Source organism: Citrus clementina, unplaced genomic scaffold (assembly GCF_000493195.1).
Source record: "Citrus clementina cultivar Clemenules unplaced genomic scaffold, Citrus_clementina_v1.0 scaffold_3, whole genome shotgun sequence".
Classification (NCBI taxonomy): Eukaryota; Viridiplantae; Streptophyta; class Magnoliopsida; order Sapindales; family Rutaceae; genus Citrus; species Citrus x clementina.
Genome location: NW_006262339.1, coordinates 40,943,524 through 40,963,232, shown reverse-complemented (window position 1 = coordinate 40,963,232; position 19,709 = coordinate 40,943,524). Strand labels below are relative to the sequence as shown.

The window sequence follows — 19,709 nt, the reverse complement described above, 5'->3', positions numbered from 1 at the left end:
ATATATTTGGGTTTCAAACATGTATTAACTAATAATTAACAAGCCATGAAAAGAACAATACCGTGTACAAAGGGTATGAACCTGAACTGACAATTCAACCCTCATATATATATATATATATATATATATAATTTCTACAAAATCATATATTATATAATTCCTTATCAAATTCTTTGGTGTATTTTTTTCCACCAACTTTTTGACTTTATAATGGTATCTTCTATTTGATACCGTGACAACCAGTTCACTTTCTCTAATCTAATCAATCCATCTCTGTCATTTTGCAGAAAAAATAAAACCAATAATAATCACACACATAATTCTGTACACACGTTCACCCAGCTGGCTTGGCTAGCTAAGCTCAACATTTGGTTATTCTTCTTCTCTTTCCTTTTGATGATTTTTTTTTTTTTTTCTTTTTCAATTCTTTTGGATTGATTCATTTTCTCATCCTTGAAACTGAAGATGTGGGCTCAGTAGTAACTGCTGGGTCAAGAATGGCTGGTGTAAATAGTTGTACGGAGGATCAAATTGATCAGTAGTGCTACTACTGAAACTGCAAGTAGTGATGAATTTCTTTGATGGGTGCAACATGTTCTCATGATGATCTATATTTGGGTGTGGGCGCTTGTGCTGCTGGTTCTCCATATTGTTTGAAACTGAATAGTTCAACTGAGGTAGTTTTTGAATCAGAAAACTGTTAGTGCAACTTGTGTTCGTGTTGGCGCCATTGCCATTGCCATTGTTGAATGAAGAATGGTGCTGCTCTAAAATCCCTGAATTGAACAGCGGGTTGGATTCAGATCCGGTATGACTCGTTTGGTTCTCGGATAGAAAATTACTCAGCATTGAGTAGTCCATTGCATCCAATAAGTTGGAGAAGGATGAAGATTTCTGAGGATTGAGAGTAGTGTTGTGGCTTGGTGGACTTCTCAGGATCGGCAACAGGGTGTCATGAAGGTTAAATTTTTCCTCCTCTTCTTCTAGATCATGATCACTTGCTGCACCGGCTGATGTTGGCAGGGAGACATGGGACTTGCGGTAGATGCGGCAGAGAACCCAATCATCCAACTGGAAAAGAAAGACAGCAAGATATACATACACCATTAGAGATCATCACAGTAGTTATGAAGCTGTTTAAGCGTGGCTAACTATGGTGCTTACCCTCATGGAAGAGTCTTTGGGCCTCATCTTGGTGTGATTGAGATTCTTGGGGTTTTCAGCAAGGCGATACTCATGCATAATCCAATTAGTTTTAACTCCCTTCGGAGGCCTGCCTTTGTAGAACACAAGAGCTTTCTTCACACCAATGTTTTCTTGATGAGCTCCCACAGATGTTGCCAAGATGATCTTATCCGTGCCTGTCGCCTTCCAATACCCGGATGCAGCTGCCCTGTTCGGCCTGGCTCCATTCGGGTACTTTCGGTCTCTAGGACTGAAAAAATACCACTCTTTCTCACCGAAGGCAGCCTTGGCTGGAGGATCAAAAGAGCAACCCAAAAACAACATATAATCGTTAGTCACTTGACATATATATGAATACTGTTTTATTAACAAAATGAATCAAAAGAGGCCAACAACAAACAAACCTGGTAAATCCCATGGATCAAACTTGTAAATATCAACATCAGCTATGATGGAAACCGGAAAAGGCATCGATGCAACCTTTTTCTTGAGATAATGAAGGATTAGTTCCTCATCCGTTGGGTGAAACCTAAACCCTGGTGGCAGGGCTGATTCCGGGTTCTTTATGCAAACCATGATTATATATATATATATATAGAGAGAGAGAGAGAGAGAGAGAGTAACTTCAAACTAACTCTATAGAGTTTTGTGTATAATAAAACTTGATAAAGCTTAAACAAGCTTAAGCTATTGATTAAACTCTTTCAAAGAATGGCTAAGAATGAATGAAACCAACCCAAAAGAGAGAGAATGAAACCAACCCAAAAGAGAGAAAGGGATTGAAATTTTTGCGAGAAGGGTATGGGGGGCCATATATGGTTGTGGGGAATTTGTCATTATGTGGGAAATGGAATAAAAAATAAATAAAAAAAAAGAAAGAAAGGATTAGGCCGAAGAAGAAGAAAGAAGAAGAAATCAAATCAGCTGCATTGCATTTGTAGAGGGGCCCCACTAGATGCCAGCTGTGGCATTTGGGTTCGGAGGGCTTTGATACTATTGGTTAGAGCTCCGGCTTTGTCTTTTTCTTTCCCGCAAATAGAAAGGTGGCGGCTGAGATAAAACAATGGGGTTAAATCTTCTGACATCATAGTTCTCCTCTCATCAAAACACGACACGTGCCCCAACCTTTTTACATCAAAACACGACACGTACCCCCCTCAGTTTTTGTCCAATTGTTCCTATTAGCACTTGTGTGGCGGTCCTAGTCATCATGCCGTAAATTTGTGTATCTCTTGACCATTCAAAATTTTTGTTCAAATGGGGTCTCATGCAAGAGATAAGGATATCATGTCGAGTTATTACATCCCAAAAAGTTTTGAGCGAGATGGGCATAATAATTCTTTCCATCATTCCCATAATAATCCAATAACTTACAAAATTACGGACCGCAAAATTAATTAGGATAAAAAACAGAAAAAAAAAAATTTACTAAGATGATATAACTTTTCTTGAAATGATATCCATCAGAAAGACGTGACGTGCTCGTCCCACTGAAGGATATTTTCGTTTTGAGAGAGAGAGAGAGAGAGATGACGTGGCCATTTATACATGTAGCCAAGTGTTGGCATATGAGAATGGGTTGGACCAACTCTGTAAGGAATACGACTGCACGAGGGATACATTAAGGCAGTGTTTCTAGAAGAAGATAGTGGAACCACAAGGCTTGAATTGAATAATGATGCTTGCTTAAATCATATCGTCAAGAGACCTTTTTGGTACTATGATGACTCGGCTTATGGGGGCACATACATATGCCCTTAGCAATTAAAAATATGTCCGAAACCACATAAAGTCCAAGGTGCAAGTATATTCACTTGGGTTTTTTTAAATTAAGTAGGAAAGTTTTACTAAACTGACATAAATATAAATAAAATGCTCACACTCCCCAAGAATATTCCTCATTTCCTCTTTAGCTTATCTCAGCTCACAATATAATCTTCCCTCAATCAAGCTTCTTGGACCTGAACTCAGAGAACCTTGCTTCCTTTTTTATGCTAGCTTTAGCATTCACATCAGAGCCAAAAGAGTAATTGATGCATGGCACACGCTTGTGATATTTTTATATTCAAGCTGTCACTTCTATTGCAAATTTTTTTCCCCATTTGCTTTTTAATTGATTTATCATCCTAACTAAATATTGAAAATATTATCCTCCTGTTGGGTTCATCAAGTCATATCTCATAAAATAAAAGCTTTGACAACAGCCAAGATCTAAACTAATAAGAGTCAATACTTGAATAGTTTTCTCACCGCACGTGTGATGTAAACAACATTGATTAGGTGCAATTCTGCGGCGAAGTTTTGATTTAGTCAATAATAACAAATACCTAACAAAATTTCTTAAATCACTAATTTCAAAGTCTCAACTGCAAAAATGGCTTGATTTTATCAAGCAATGACTCCTTCATTCCAGCAAATATGGGGCAATTATGTAAGCACATACGTGCACATACGTATCCAAACTATCAAGAAACAAATATTGCTGCTGGAAGTAAGTACATAACAATACATTTTTTGTGAAAAAGTCGGAAAACTTTGTCAAATTCTCACATGTTTGCAAATTCTATTGTTATTACTTAACCACATGTTGAATTGTTTAAGTTTCCTCCTTGTTAGCACTCAATCTTGCTCGTAAGTTTGGTTACCTAATGCTGTTTCCTTAATCCAAATCAGAACATGCAGCTTTGACAGAGCAAAGCAGTACACACACACACACACATGTATCCATGTGTGTGTGTAGAGTAAGAGATAAAAGAATTAATAATATTAGCAATTGAACTGGGAAATTTTTCTAGATAATAACCACCCAAAAGATATAAATATAAAGTCCCCCGCATATAGGGAGACTTCCATAATACAATGAAAACAAATGGGATTTGAGCAATGGTAGCTGCCGAATTTGGACAAAAGAACAAGAATGAGACAAACTGGGTTACAGCTAAGATTTCAAAAGCAATATGCCAAAAGAATGAGCATAACCAAAAAGTTTATGATTATCCACAACTTCTTAGACTTTAGTATCTATCCTTCAAAGATGCTTTTGTTTGGCTGATGAGATTAACGTTATGTTTGTTTTCATGCAAAGAATAGGATGCATACTTTGAATCTTATCTCATGTATGATATTTAATAGAGTACCTGGGAGTTCAATGGTTCTTTTCCTCCACCTCCTTCACTTTTCCAATTAGTAGGTAACTTGTTCAGCTGAAACTCAAATATCCACATGTCAATATGCATTATTTTATCAATAAAATTGTACTGTCTTTGGATAAAAGTATCCCATAATTTTGTCTCAGTTCCTTTTTTCTCCAACTAGTAGATAGATATCAAAGAATCCCTTGGTCAAGCAAATAAAAGCGTTACCTCTCGTGCGGTGAGGCGATGATGAATTGTCAAAAGCATCACTCTGCTTAGTTATGAGAAGCTTGACTTTGATCAACCAATAGAATTATGCTTCAATACCAACCAAAAATTTAGAAATGAACATAAATACCCATATGGTTAACTTCTCACATTGAAGACCAAAGGAAAAACATCATTCTTACCTTAACATGACACCAGGCAGATTGAATGCCAGATCCAGCAAACGTGTAACTGGTTCACATCAGGTTGTTAAGGAAATTTGACTGAAACAACAATTATTAAGCTGGTCAAAGGCATGGCCAGCATGTAAAAATATGGATTAGCTAGTTTCCAACCTCAAAAGTTTTGATAGTGACCTCCATAGTTTTCCACGTGTAGTTTACCTAATCTAGAGGCTAGTAGTTATCTACTTTAAATGGTATTCCACCAGTTTTCCATCTCGGACTTTGCAAGCTGAGTTAGGCCTAACAAGGAACTGTTTCAACACTAAGGTTTTGGGTTATTTTCTGTCTCTTAGCCACAAAATATTATATTGCTGATAAACATTGACTATTGAGGATTAACCCTGTTAGTATCTTACAAACTAAGATAATGGATCTTTAAACAGCAATCTATATTGTTTCATCTACTCTATTCTACAATATATTAGCAGAATGCTTACACAGACAAACCAGCACATGGGAATGAAAAGAGAGAACAAATTAGAAATGGGCAGAGCACTAGATCTGCTATTTGGGGAAAAAAATTGTCATTACTGTGAGGATATCAAACAGACAGGCATCTAAATAACTTTATTATCATCGAGCCTGAACCACAAGTAACAGCAAAATAAACTAAAGGTTGTATGGTTAAATCAGGTTTACCTTAATCAGGCTGTGCCTACCAAAAAGAGAGAACAAATTAGAAATGGGGCAGATAGCAGTAAATCTGGACTTCAGGGGAAAAAAAAAAAATTTTTCACTACCATGAGGATGTGAAACAGACAGGCATCTAAACAGCTTTACAATCATTCTTCCTGTCCCACAAGAACATCAAGATAAACAAAAGGCTGTATGGTTAAATCAGGTTTACCTTTATCAGGCTGTGCCGCAGCTTGATTTCATGTAAAAATTCATGATTAACACCCTATCTGACATGGATCATAAATTGTATTTTCAACCCATTCAATGTTAGGCTTCGCTTCCATAAAATCACCCAATTGGATGGCATGAGGAACTACCTGGATTTTAAAGCTGTTCCACATTTTTCTTCCTTTAGTAGAAGCCAACAACCAAAAAATCTATGATGAGAGAAACAACCTGAAGTCATTTTGCACAGAACAATACTAAGCAGGAAACAGATGTTTGTTTCCTTTCCATCCTACAAATACATGGAAAAAGTTTCTCAGTTCTGTGGATCTGTGTGAAGCCTACTACAGATTAAAAAGTTCTAAAGTTTTTCATATGGTTGGTCCTGTATGGTTTTATCAGCTCAGGATCAGACCACTTTTAACGGGAAACATTTTAGCCATGATGGATAGGTTCATCCAAAAATAATTCAAGTATTGGCAAAAGCAGATAAGACCTTTATACAGATGTCACATAGCAAACAACATTGCATTCAAACTATTTAACTAAACATTTATTTTCTTAGGATCTGCATGTAGTTCATGCAATTTCTGAACATTAGTAGAATTATATTCACTTACCTCCGAACTAATTAATTGAATGTTCATTAGGATTTCACTTTAAATAGGTCACAAGTCATAGCTTTAAGGTTTTCATACATGTGTAAAGTTTCTACACTCTCCCCATTGCATTTTGATCAATAGTTTTTGCCCCTGGACCATCAGGATTGACTCAAGAAAAAAGAATTTAGTCTCTTGCACCATCGAACCCTTATTATGCCTAGGAACTAACTGTTATAGAATCTACTACAGTCCAAAAGGGTCTTTACAGCAAATTGCAGCATGAAGTGGCTGTGACATGAATTTAGCAGGCTAATTCAGGACTCAAAAGTTAAGTATCGGAGCAACATATGCAAATCTTATTATCCAACACTCTTTTTCTATTGCTAGGTGAAGGGCTTATCACTGTATGTCCACTCTTTAGCACCTGAGACAACCCCATATTCTTGGTAGCCATTAGCAAACCACCAAACATTAATACAATACAAACCAGGAGGGTTATACAAGGATCTTAAAAGCAAATTGCAGCATAAAGTGGCTGTGACACGATTTTAGCAGGCTAACACAGGATCCAAAAGTTAATAGATATCACAGCAACATATGAAAAAACTTATTAGTCAACACTCTTGCTCTTATTGCTAGGTCAAGGGACTATCACCGCATGCCTACTCTTCACAAACTGAGACAAGACCCATATGCTTGGTGGATGATGGTATAAGCATGCCACTAAACATTGAATTTGACAAGAAGAATCTTTATGGAAAATTGCAGTATGAGCGCCTGGGATATGACTTTACCAGGCTAATTCAGAACTAATAATTTAACAATTGCATTAACATATCAAAAACTTATTAGCCAAACAGTCTTTTTTCCTATTGCCAGCTCCAGGGCTCATCACTACATGGGCACTCTTTACCACCTGTGCCAAGGCCCATATGCTTGGTAGCCACAGTTAGAACAGCAACCATAAAAGGGATAAATCTCAAACAGACCAAGCAGCCTTCCACATTCAAGTACTGTGATAACCAGAAACAGAGTAATACACATGCCAATTGACTGCCAGAAGAGAAGATTTAGTGATATAAACATAATACACACACTTCAAGTGACCTTTTTTTTTTTTTTTAATTTGAAAACTTGAATCAAGACAAACTAGAAAGTTTCACCTTTCTTTATATTTTACTATTTTTTTTAAGTAACTGGTTAGTTCGCACCTTAGGCATGTTCAAGTTGTGATCTATGAATTCAAGAAACTTCATTTTTTTTCACAATGATTTGAACAATAACAGAAAATAATATAAAAAATCATTTTTTAATAATGTTGACTGAAACTGTCATGCACCTATGTGGAGTTAATAGAAAAGCTCATGGACAAAGAAAAGGTTATAATTACATTGAAACCAAAAAACACTTACCAACAAGGTTTACTGTTATAAAGAACCTACTACTCCCAAAAAGAAAAACCCTGATGTCTTACAACTCTTCTAGTTTCAGGTTGTTGAAGGAACTCTCTGTCCTGATCCGATTTCTTGGAGATCACTGTGGTATTCTGTCCTGATTGAGGTTGATGAGCTTTTAAAGATGCTATTTGCCGTTCAACAAACTGCTTATTATATGACCAATCCTGAAGCAACTCATCTGTCTTAGGTTCTGGCAATAATTGTTTTTCTTTCATCTCCATATAATATTGGTGTGCTTCCTCCAACTTTCCATTTAAAAAGAGGGCATGTATAAGTGCAGTATATGAGCTACGGTCGGGACCATTCCCATTCTCACTTATCTCATTCCACACTTTAAAAACATTGCCAAACTGGCGCCATCGAGAAAACTTTTTAATCAACATGATGTAAGTATCATTAGTTGGCTGGCAGCCCATTTTTCTCATACTCTCCAACAGGCCAAATACTTCTTCCCCTGTCCTTATGATATCCAAGAAGGCATGGTAAGTTCGAATTGTGGGTGAGATACCACGCTGCAACATCTCATCAAAGGCCTGTCTAGCCTCATCTAATTTCCGTGCTTTACAAAGAGGCTTGATCAGTGAATTATAAGTAACAACATTTGGTGCAACACCCTTCTCCTCCATACTTTTCATGAGACTGATTGCATCTTTCACTAATCTACCCTTTGCAAGAGCATGAATTACTGCATTGTAAACTTTTCTGTCGCATTCAATCCCCATTCTCTTCATTTGATCAAAAAGCCTGAGCACCTTATGAAGGTTGCGAGCTTTAGAGTAGCAAGATATGATACACGAAAATGACACGACATCATAACATATACCTCTCTGGCTCATCTCCATCCATACTCTCTCTGCCTCACGTGAACTACCAATGATATTACACCATCCGTTAAGAATGATATTAAAACTCTTGGTATTGAATGGGAATACATCTTTGTTACAAAACATCAAGTGCTCAGCATCTTGCACATTCTTGTACCGACATAGAGCTGATAAGAGACCTTGAAAATCCTCAATACCAACAGCAAATTTAAACCTTTTATATGCGTAGAAGGCATTTATAGCTCGCCCCACATCATGCACTGCGCAATATCTTCTAATCAAAATCAGAAGAGTCTGCTTTGTCACAAGGGAAGGACCTGGTTCTCCCCCTCTCATCTCATCTATCAATGCCCATGCAGTATCAAACTTCCTCACTTTCCCAAGGATAGCTATCATTGTATGATACTCGCGAGTCGAATGTGCATAACCCGACTGCTTTCCAGCCCATAAAAAGAAAGTAAATGCTGCTTCCCAATCATTTCGAACCCAAGAAAGCACCTCGCTCACCAACTCTGATGAGACCTTAATACCACATTCCTCAATCTTGTTTCTCATTTCAGAGCGTTTATGACTAAACTCACGCAATATGTCCACAAGGGTCTTAGCATCTTTTAGTACACCCTCATCACTTATTTTCAACTGCTTGACATCTGTTGCAACAATATCCTCTTCATCATCGTTATCACTGCCACTACAGTCTTTTTCATCCAATATAGATATTTTTGGCGCGTTTAGGGTCTCAAGATTAGAGGTGGAGCAAGAAGAGAAGTGAAATGGGAAGGTAAAATTATTAGTGGGAGTAAAGACATTGGTTTTGATAACGGAAGTTGAAAACTCGGATGGTTTTGTATATGCAGCACTGAAAAGGAAGCGAGCAAGACTCGTAATACGCGATAAGTTAGATCTAATTACTCTGTTTCCTTGCATTTTCTAAGTAACTCAATAAACAAAAAACAATGATATATACGATAATTGAAATTAACCGCAAGAAGAAAGAGGAGTTATTTTTCTCAAGGAAGCGAAGCGAAGGTGTTCGTGAAAATGACTGAATGAAAGGACCAAGCCCGAAAATGTGTTTCGATATTGAATATAACTTACTGCAATTATCATGTCATGTGGGAAAGAAATTCTCGAGTTAACTGTTCACTGTAAACAGAATTCCGAAGGGTCGGTCGCAGCCAGTTGAAGTTGATCTCGAGAAGGCGCTAACTCTTTATAAACACATGTGAACATGCAACTTGAGTTTCCTTACTATAAAATTTGTTTTTTTTTTTTTTTTGGTTGATTAGTTTTGAAAATTTTCCTGTTGATTAATACTACATGTATCAGAAATGATACACAAAAAAGCAAACTCATTTTCCAACTTTTTTAAACACTTTTTCACAAATTATTCATAAATCACGAAAAAAAAAACCTACCAAATTCACACACCCCAATTTTACTCTCAAAATTAAAATATAATAATGAATCACTAATACTACACCAAACTCATCTATATAATTTTGTACTTCTCATCTAAAATGTTTTTCATCACCACGTATGGGTTAAATTTTTAATACAGTACGGACCATTCAATACAAAATAACATGCCCACTCATGGCTTTGATTAAATTTAGAAGAATTTACTTAAAAAAAAATAAAAAAAAATTGGTTTAGTTTGGTACTGATTCCTCTTGGTAAATGAACTAATACTGCATTTATTTGTCAGTAATCGAAATGAGCTGAAATGGGAATAAACCGAAATGGGAATCAGAGTAAGTTATTTACTTAACCTATATGAATCAGAATTGGAATGAGTTAGAATGTAACAAATTACTAAAAATTACTTTATGAATTATTGGCATAATGATTATTTTATATTTTAATTATAGTGATTATTTATTCAAAAATTAATAATAATAATAATAATAATAATAATAATAATTGTCAATAATATAATAATTAATTGTAAATTTTTAATTAATTAATTATAATGATATACTAATTAATTATAATAATAATTATTATAAAAATATATTAATTATTGTGATTATTTATTCAAAAACTATAATTATTAATACATTATTGTTAATAATATATAAATATATTAATTAATAGTAATAATTATATTAATAATTTTTATAATTATATATTAATTAATTATAATTATTAATATATTATTGTTAATAATATACTAATATATTAATTAATAGTAATAATTATATTACTTAATAATAAAAGTATATTCATTATTGTGATTATTTATCAAAAAATATAATTATTAATAATTATTGTTAATAATATATTAATATATTAATTAACAATAACAATTATACTAATTAATTAATAATATTTGAACCAATTATAATAATTATATTAATAGTTATTATAGTAGTGTATTAATTAATTAATAATAATAATATATTAACTAATTATAATTGAGGACAATATGAGCATTTGTAATTTTAGAGTAAGTAAAATAGTCATTTCCGGGAGTGAGGGACTCATTCCCACCTCCCCTTGGTAATGAGTCTCTCATTCCTCATTCCCAAATTGTGGTGAACCCACGATCCCGATTCCGATTTCGATTTCGATTCCTAACTCTATTTTGCAAAATAATGATTCCGATTCCCTAATCCGGAAAATAAATGCAACATAAATAAATCAAAACACTCGAAAAATTATAATCAGAACATTTTGTAACGTGATTACAAATGATAATAAATGGAACTAATATTCCCCCCCCCCCCCCCCCCCCGGCGTTATTCCCAAGATATATAGACCAAATTCAATTCCCAATCCAGGTTGATACTGATTCTGAGGCCACCGGCCGTGGATACTTCAGCTTCAAATCCGCAGACACCCAAAAACCACACATTGCTGAAGTTTAGATGAATAATTATGCGGAAACCTGATTCAATCCTAAAGATGAGATGGCCTCTATGGCACTGCCTAGTGGCCATGCTGCTTCGACAAGTGAATTTTGATATTTAATTTGCTTTACTAAGGTAATCTCTTGCCAGGGATCAAGGCCTGCCCAAAAAGACGAGAGATCAGAATACCAACAGGATATGGCTCACGAAATACAACTTAACTAATAAAGAGAAATTTACTTGATGTCAGTGTTACTCACCAAATCCGACTACAAGCAATGCATGCTGGTAGACAAGATCCATGCATATGTACGGTAGATTGCTCTCATCCACACGTGGATATATGGATTTTGCGTCCTCAAGTTTAGTTTGGCAGGCACGCTTAGCTGCAGACTCAAAATCACCAGGACGAACTTTGGCAACGGGTTCATTTTGGTCAATAAAACCAGCCTAAAAGCAAGTTATCGAGTTAGACCACCTCAATGCGGCCAGACAATTAAGAAAACTGTGCTGTAAATTAATATCCTCATGCAACTAAGTTATAGAAGAGTAATACCTCGGCAGCCCTGTCAAAGAAAAATGAAGCAACAAACATATTTTTTTGTCCATCACCACCTCCGCCGTTCCATACTCCACCGAATGTGCACTGCATGTGAGTACAAGTATCATTAACTTTGAGAGCCTTGATAGCTACACTCTGACACTCCTCTATGTTTGAACCTGATGGTGATGCTGATGCTTTGTATTCCTGTCCTCCATATTTGTAAGATCCTTCAAAAGATTTCAAGGACAAAAAAGTACTTAACTTTCCAATCTGATGTCCACAGTCAGTGTAAATAAAACTTTTATCTCAGAAAAAAATTTTGCTAACTCCAACCAGCTACACAATCCTAAATATTTTCCAGGGAATTAAAGATTTAGATGAATAAGTTTCCGTGTCCAAAAATAATTTTCTCATTAATCTTCATAGTGATCTAAGTTAGAGCAAGCAAGAGAGAAAGTGAGATCAGCCATGATTCGTAGAAAGAAAGTAGAATGATAACTTATCAGGACTCCAGAAAATTAGTCACTTGAACATACCATCATAACCAGCCAAAATGCATGGGTTGTCAGAGTCTTTAGTGACCTTCAAGATTTCTGTTCGAGCAGCTAACAAACCATAATGCAAGTAACTGTATGCAAAATGCCAAAACATTATGGTTAGAAAATGTATCTAGGAAAACTTTATGGTACTTTGCTGAATAAAAGATCTTTTTTAAACAGATAGAGAACCTAGAAAATTCTGTATCATGGACCAATGAAAAATGACCACTATAAATGATCCATGAGGTGATTGACCAAGCAATTATTGAATAAAATAATAAGATAAATTTTAAGAAAGAAAGAGTGGACCTGTGAACATAAAGATAATATTTTGTTCCCATCAAATACATTTCATTTACATATTGATCCTCTCCTTCTGGCACTGTTGGAGCATTTGCAGCATCTTTCTCTGAGATTGCATAAGCCATTTGTACAGATCCACCGCCAAGATCAACCACTCCAACTGTGTTTGAATATTTCTTCCCCAAATTCCCTAAGAGGTAGTTTATTGTTACCTGAAACGCATGATACATTAAAGAATTCAAGACTACATCCATTTAAACAAAAAAAATGAACAAACCCGATGTTCCTACAACATCTTATAACTTTAAATGTAGCCAAATGATATAATGATGTTTATGTTTTGTAATCAATTTATGTCTTCATATGTCTAAGTCAATACCACTTCCCTATGTCAACAAAGTAAGTACTATGAATATGTCAGAGCCTGGAATTACTATGTGTATTTGATTTGACTAGTCTAAGAGTCCATGAAAAAAATCAAGACCTAGCAGCAGAAACCAGGCTATGCCATCTTATAAAAATGAATAGATGGCTCTTTGACTTGGTGATAAGATGGAAGAACCTACATTCTAGAACAAATATCACAATCATTATTTACAACATATTCTTCACACATACACGTGTGCATCCGTATGTGCGCACACAAGCATGCATGACAAGTATGAGTGCAATAAGATAGAGGAACTTCATGAATGAAACTGACTTCATTATCATATGTGCATTCTGTTCTCTAGGCCAAAACCAATAAGGAAACAGATGAAATGAAAATCACATACCCACTGATAAGAACCTTCTTGGGAACCATCCAAAACAGTAACCCACTCTGGCTTAGATTTGAAGGCACTTTTATATTTAAGGAGATCCCTAACCTTAAATTTGAAGTTCAGAGAACTGTAAGTACAATGGAAGATAAAATAAAGGTATGAACCCAACCAAATGATATGTTAATAAAGGAGGAATTACTGCTTGCAAAATTCTATCAGATGCATCAACTCCCAATTGCCTTAACCCTGCAGTTGCCTACAAAAACAACAAAACCTCATCTCAGTAATTTAACGAGAAAATTTTAGAGAATGGCATTACAGCATCAAATAAAAAATCCTGATAAATGAGAAAAGAGAACTTATCTGAATTCACTCACCCCAACTTTAACTGGTGTCTTTGGACGCAAATCTTGTGGCACAACACTTTGAGCCTTATCAAGAAGCGAGGCTAGTGAGTTTGCTGCTGCTTGCGGATCACTTGCATATGCACTCAAACCTGGTTTAGTCTGTAACACCATGACCAACCTTAAATCAGAACTATGTAAAACAACAGATCATTACACACACTTAGCTCCAAGTAGTTCAAGTACCTAGAACAATCGCTTTATGCATGCATATGAAGCAGTCTTGTTCATAGCATATTGTATTATTGGAACCCATATTAACTCAAACACAAGCTCTTTGCCAAAAATTAAAACCAACTAAAAAATGCAATCGTGAGGGCTTTTATCTTTTTGCAATGGTTGGTTGAATCAGACAAAAGCGCTTTCTAAGATCAAGAAAAGCATTTGGACAGCTTCTGCCAGAAGCACTTTTAAGAAAAGACGTTTCTGGGGGAACAAAAAAATGTAGTTAAAACTTAAAAGTGTTTTCACGAAAAGCACTTAATTGATAATTCTCCAGAATGCAATTTCAGATGCTTTTGCAGTATGCACCTTAACTCAAAGCTGCTCATACTAGCGGTTGAACAACAACCTTAAACAATGCATCAGGAACTAATCTATAAACTACATTATCCGGATCCATAATCCTGAAATCAATATTAAATTCTCATTTGAAAACAAATTAAAAAAAAAAGGTTATGAATTAAGAAATAACCTGAACAAAAAGCTCGAGATCTTTGCCAATTGGCACAAGATCCAAGTTCTGATCAAAGCAATACACGTGCACACGACTGCCCGAACTGCCGGCGTCAAAAATAACAGCGTAACTCTTGGAGAGCTTCAAATTGGGGGAAAACTTGCGGCTGAGACCGTAATCCATAGCGACGTCGGAGGGGGCGGCACGGCCGGGCATGAGAAGCAAGACGACGGCAATCAACATGACGGGGATGGAAATGACGAGCAGAACGCTGCGGTAACGCTGGATCTTGTCGGAGAAGGAGTCGTGCTGGCGATTATGAAGCCGCTTGATCATTTTGTCCGAGGAGCCGGTCTCGAGGAGCTCTGCGGAGGAAGGGGATCGGTACCGGATCTGACCGTTGCCGCCGGTTGATAAGGCTAAGGACTGAGATGGCGGATCCAGAGAGGGATCCAGGATTGAACTTATAGCGTAGTGTTGTGTGTTTATGGATTTAGTTTTTTTTCAGATGACGGGATTTGGAACGTTGATCATGTGATAAAATTACAATGCCGATTGATTGAGCGTCGTCGCAGCGTTGTGTCTCTTTCAGCGCGAAAACTGACGAGCCAGCCTGTCTCAGACTGCTGCTTATTGGTTTGTTTGTTAGTACCGTATAAATCAATTACCGGAGAGGGAGAGGGCCAGGGTCACAGGGACAGAGGGAAACGGACGCGGAACGCCAGGACCACCAACACATGGATTGCCTCAAAAGTGTGTAAATAAAGTTTTTCTTTTAAATTTTAAATATTTATATACGACTTAAAAAGAAAAATTGCTCCTCTTGCTTTGTCGTAACCTTGTTTCGGTTGCGTGTCAAAAGAAAAAAGTTGAAAATATGTTTATTTTATTTTAATATTTTATTCGTGTTGTTAAATGCTCACATTTTTGTTAACTATTTTTCTTTTTCTCTTTTATTAGAATTTTCGTAAGTTATTGTTTTTTGTTTTTTTTTTGGTAAGTTATCAATCAGTAATAACTCTTATTAAGGGTGGGTTGAAAATTAGCCCTAAATTCTTCCAAAAGTCTCAATGAGAGTGCGATCTCTATGGTTTCATTAATTGATGACTTTTACGGCTTCCTGGTTGAGTTTTTTGTTTCAACTTTTTAATGCTTGTAAAGCAACTAAATCAACATGAATGCTTTCTCCAAAAAAAAAAACCCGACATGAATGCCATTTGAAGTGATGTTGACAATGCTTGTAAGAACCGTTCCGCTTTCCACCTCATAACCACTTTCGTAAATAAACCTCTCTTTATTGACAATCTTAGGGGAAAAAGGAGAGAACGTTAAAAAGAGTGTTTGACAATTTACTATAGAAGTGCTTTAAATTTCAAAATGAAAAATATTATAAAAATGCTTTTTAACAATTTCCTAATCAGAGACTAAAGTATTTTTATTGATAAAACAAAAGATTTATTCTCCAAATCCGATCCGAGATCCGGTTTAGCCCGGCCGGTTTTTCAAAATTAACTACTGCCTACTACTCCATTGAATGTATCTATTGTCATCTATTTTAGAATTAAAAAACAGATATCTAAGGCAACTTTGCTAATGCACGACCGAAGATAAGTTCACAGAATACCAGAGCTCAGAGGAAAAAAAGAGGTTCTTATTGCATGAACATTGGGCTCGAATATATCACATCTTAGCAGATTAACCCACCTTCAGTTTTTCTTCTTTTTCTTCGCCGGTCGAGCTGGTGCCGGTGGGGGGAAGACAACACGGAAAATCATAGAAGCCGCAACTGCTCCTATGAATGGACAAATCCAGTATACGTAAAACTGATCCCATGTGTCATGCCACTTGTTCACATATGCCCAGCCAAAGGCCTGTAGAGACAATGTAGATAAAAGTGTCGTTTCATTTTATTATTGAAGTGTGTGCTAACAACAGAATGATAAAGCTAATTTTATATGTAAACATATGACAAATATAGATAAAATACACAACCAGAATAGGAGATGACTTTTACATATGAAGCTATGAGTGTGGATCTCAGTAGGCGCAAGTGCAACAAGAAGATGAGAGGAAGATATGATTTAAAATACACACACACACACACACACACACATATATACAGCATCTAATCTATATCTACTTTTCAATGCAATTTCCTTTTAGACTAGCTAAAATGTGGTAAAAGATATCACAACCGTTCAGCATGTAGGAGCATCACCAGGGTAATTGCTGCATCCTTAAGTAACAATGTTAAGTGGTAATGACTCTTCCAATGACGTACCATAACATATCTAAAAGGATATGAGTACAGCCCCCATCTAACAAAATTTTTTAAGGTAATCAGAGCACTAGGCCAAAATACCCAGAAGAAAATAGCTCCAATATATGTAAATTCCAAGAAGAACACTGCAAATAATGATCCGTTTGGCCTATTTATTTTGATAGAAGAAAGGTATCTTTGTGGCTTCTCAAAGGTAAAAGGAGTTTCCCTAGAGACATGAATGAACTCCCACGGGCATGTGCCAAATAAACGATTACACCAGGTGAAAAAGTCAGCATCCACCAAAAACTCCCTACTTCACTACCTGAGGACTATAGCAGCGCCAAAGGGCACCACAATTATCCAGAAAACATCAATATTTCTTTCCTGAATGCAGAATATATATATATATATGAGGGTGTGCTCGATAATGTTTTGTAACTCATGTTTTCATGTTTGCTTTTAGGGTTCAAGTGTAATAACTGTTCGGTGGGGCTTATCCTAAAAAAATATTGTAAAACACAAAATAAAATCCATTTAACAGTTATAGATCATAAAACAAAAATGGATTTCTTTTTTGGTTTTATAATATGATTTTAGGATAAGCCCCACCAAACAATTATTACAGTTGAACTCTAAAAGAAAAATGAAAAAAATGAGTTACAAAACAATACCAAACACGCCCTAAATCTCTCTCAATTTGATTAATGGATCCATGAAAACAGAATAGCTATGGCATCACAATTTTGGCTGCATAAAAGGAATTAAAAAATTGAATGGCCATTATACTCAATACTCCCTCGAAATTAAAAGAGAGGGAAGCCAGATATTGCCATCTTCCCCACTACTGAGTCATATGTGAACAGAGGAGCTCTTGATCTCATACTCTCAACCCATTGACAGCCAACATTCTCAAACCTACCATTATTATTGAGACCCAGTGAAAGACCTAATCTATTACCCTCTTCACTGCATATGGACTGGTTAGTCAGAATTAACAGTTGTGATGGAAGTTACCACAAAAAAGTTCAAAAAGAGTGAATAAAGGGCGAAGAGCACAAATATACAGCAACTCTAAACAGCAAATATAAAGTAAAAGCCATACCTAATTGCGTAGTTGTTAGACAGTGGTACAATTAGAGCATCACAACAGTAAATTGACTTCAATAAATTTGAAAAACGATTAGGATGCTTTTTTTTTTTTTTTTTAATTGAAAGAGATGCAGAGAGATATGGAAACTACTCACATTGGCAGGATTCATGGAAGGTCCAGTATAAGCAGAACCTGTAACAATCAAGACGACAGTTGCCACAGCAACCAACCAGGTCTTCAAAATATTGCTTTGAGGACCCTTGAGCATAATTACAAGAACAGCGAAGGTAATAAGGAAAGTCAACACCCCCTCAGCAATGGCTCCGGTATGCAAGTCAACTTGCAAAGAAGGACCCCCAAGCATGTGCTTGTACTTTGGTGGCATGTACTCCATGATGGCCAATGCACCGCCCACGGCACCCGCTGCCTGTCAAAACGCGAACTTTACGGTTACATCCAACATCCACACTCGACAGCTCGTGAATTACTTCTAGTCCTTTTTTTTCGTAAAGGGGTCATTCCAAATCAATGCACTCAGATGAATAATCACTTTCAGATAAAAGCATTATTATTATTTTTTTTAATGATCACAAATCCCTTTTTCACCAAGGGATCATTCTAAATCAATGCATTCAGATGAATAATTACCTAAAGAAATAAATTTTTTTAGTTTTTTTTCACAAATGGGTCACTTTAAATGTTCTTTTTTTTTTTTCAACTTATACTTATCCAATTACATTACGCCACGTCAAGTTCGAGTAAATGAGTTTTATATATCTAGTATTGCTCAAAATCAAAATCAAAATCAAATGAATAGATAAAATAAAAATGAAATGGACAATAAAAACGGAGGACCTGAGCTGGGAAGCGGAGGGCCATGGAGAGGAGGCTATCGGAGCCGACACCGACAGCGTAAAACGCAGCGGTACCGGTGGGATTGAAACTGGCGCCACCAAGAGCGTCACCAATAATATTAAAAATAAAAACGAAAACAAAAACAATGGCCGTAGTGATGAGCATGGGCGGCCAAACAAGGCCATGAACGCCAAGAGCGGAGGCAATCTCAGTCGTCAAAACACCGAAGGTTGACGACACAAATACCCACATAAACGTCAGCACCAGATCGCCCGCTGCTGCCTTTACCGGACCCATCGCTGAAAAAAGAAAAAAAAATGAAAAAAAGAAAGTGAAAAGTAGAAGAAGCCGATGGTTCTTTTATATTTGTTTTGAGAGACTTTGACTGATAAAAGAACACGAACAAAAATAACAAAAATAAAAAATAAACAAAATAAAATAAAATAATTGAGCGAGTGACTCACCTACTTTTTCGGTAGAGGGTGAGATTAAAGTTTACCTTTTAATCCAAATAAAAATGAAAGTTACTTTTTTACAGGTGGGTTTTTTGGTCGGGTGCCAATTACCTCCGTTTTCTCTTGACCTGTGATGATGATCGACGAATGAATTTTAGCCACGTGTATTTCTTTAATCATTTTAGATCATTTTCAATAAATATTGAAGAGTTAACAAAGGTGGCACTCCTCATCTCCAAAACTTACCTAAATATTTTACACATTTGACTCGATCTTCTTATATGACGTGGAATTTATTAAAATAGATAACTTTTGTAACATTTTAAGTTAAATTACTACATTATTTCATCATTTGAATTTCGTAATATTTAAAATTGATTAGGATTCAATTTTCAGAGTTATGATACTTTTGAGATACTATTTGCGACAATTAATGTATTATAAAGTGATTTAAAAGTTAATAAAAT

General features: G+C 35.9%; 4 protein-coding genes and 1 long non-coding RNA gene across 5 annotated transcripts; all 5 read right to left on the bottom strand.

Moving 5' to 3' along the window:
- Nucleotides 1-161: 161 nt before the first annotated feature.
- Nucleotides 162-1,964, bottom strand: LOC18049277 (NAC transcription factor 47). Its single transcript, XM_006443288.2, has 3 exons — nt 1,590-1,964; nt 1,165-1,475; nt 162-1,071 (listed from the first exon to the last, which is right to left on the bottom strand). The coding sequence occupies exons 1-3, from the start codon at nt 1,759-1,761 to the stop codon at nt 448-450; spliced, it is 1,107 nt and encodes a 368-aa protein (XP_006443351.1). The 5' UTR covers nt 1,762-1,964; the 3' UTR covers nt 162-447.
- Nucleotides 1,965-3,357: 1,393 nt separating this feature from the next.
- LOC112100206 lies at nt 3,358-5,502 on the bottom strand. Its single transcript, XR_002906523.1, has 3 exons — nt 4,730-5,502; nt 4,548-4,637; nt 3,358-4,388 (listed from the first exon to the last, which is right to left on the bottom strand). It is a non-coding gene; the product is annotated as an uncharacterized LOC112100206 (long non-coding RNA).
- Nucleotides 5,503-7,558: 2,056 nt separating this feature from the next.
- LOC18049276 (pentatricopeptide repeat-containing protein At5g15010, mitochondrial) lies at nt 7,559-9,754 on the bottom strand. The gene has a single exon (XM_006443287.2). The coding sequence runs from the start codon at nt 9,422-9,424 to the stop codon at nt 7,658-7,660; it is 1,767 nt and encodes a 588-aa protein (XP_006443350.1). The 5' UTR covers nt 9,425-9,754; the 3' UTR covers nt 7,559-7,657.
- A 1,468-nt stretch (nt 9,755-11,222) lies between these two features.
- LOC18049275 (apyrase 2) lies at nt 11,223-15,329 on the bottom strand. The gene is made up of 9 exons (XM_006443286.2): nt 14,598-15,329; nt 13,877-14,005; nt 13,699-13,755; nt 13,512-13,604; nt 12,742-12,947; nt 12,430-12,521; nt 11,906-12,120; nt 11,610-11,799; nt 11,223-11,509 (listed from the first exon to the last, which is right to left on the bottom strand). Exons 1-9 carry the CDS (start codon nt 14,913-14,915, stop codon nt 11,376-11,378), a joined length of 1,434 nt encoding a protein of 477 aa, XP_006443349.1. The 5' UTR covers nt 14,916-15,329; the 3' UTR covers nt 11,223-11,375.
- A 667-nt stretch (nt 15,330-15,996) lies between these two features.
- On the bottom strand, nt 15,997-19,179 carry LOC18049274 (aquaporin SIP1-1). The gene is made up of 3 exons (XM_006443284.2): nt 18,788-19,179; nt 18,087-18,359; nt 15,997-16,450 (listed from the first exon to the last, which is right to left on the bottom strand). The coding sequence occupies exons 1-3, from the start codon at nt 19,082-19,084 to the stop codon at nt 16,286-16,288; spliced, it is 735 nt and encodes a 244-aa protein (XP_006443347.1). The 5' UTR covers nt 19,085-19,179; the 3' UTR covers nt 15,997-16,285.
- Between the last annotated feature and the right edge of the window lie 530 nt (nt 19,180-19,709).

Coding starts and splice junctions, on each gene's coding strand:
- LOC18049277 (XM_006443288.2), bottom strand. CDS start 1,761: ATGGTTTGCATAAAGAACCCGGAATCAGCCCTGCCACCAGGGTTTAGG. Junction 1,476..1,589: donor TGATCCATGGGATTTACCAG/GTTTGTTTGTTG, acceptor TTGATCCTCCAG/CCAAGGCTGCCTTCGGTGAG. Junction 1,072..1,164: donor CCAAAGACTCTTCCATGAGG/GTAAGCACCATA, acceptor TTTCTTTTCCAG/TTGGATGATTGGGTTCTCTG.
- LOC18049276 (XM_006443287.2), bottom strand. CDS start 9,424: ATGCAAGGAAACAGAGTAATTAGATCTAACTTATCGCGTATTACGAGT.
- LOC18049275 (XM_006443286.2), bottom strand. CDS start 14,915: ATGATCAAGCGGCTTCATAATCGCCAGCACGACTCCTTCTCCGACAAG. Junction 12,522..12,741: donor TATTATCTTTATGTTCACAG/GTCCACTCTTTC, acceptor TTTTGCATACAG/TTACTTGCATTATGGTTTGT. Junction 11,510..11,609: donor ATTGCTTGTAGTCGGATTTG/GTGAGTAACACT, acceptor CTTTTTGGGCAG/GCCTTGATCCCTGGCAAGAG.
- LOC18049274 (XM_006443284.2), bottom strand. CDS start 19,084: ATGGGTCCGGTAAAGGCAGCAGCGGGCGATCTGGTGCTGACGTTTATG. Junction 18,360..18,787: donor CCCTCCGCTTCCCAGCTCAG/GTCCTCCGTTTT, acceptor GCGTTTTGACAG/GCAGCGGGTGCCGTGGGCGG. Junction 16,451..18,086: donor CTTCCATGAATCCTGCCAAT/GTGAGTAGTTTC, acceptor TTGTCTCTACAG/GCCTTTGGCTGGGCATATGT.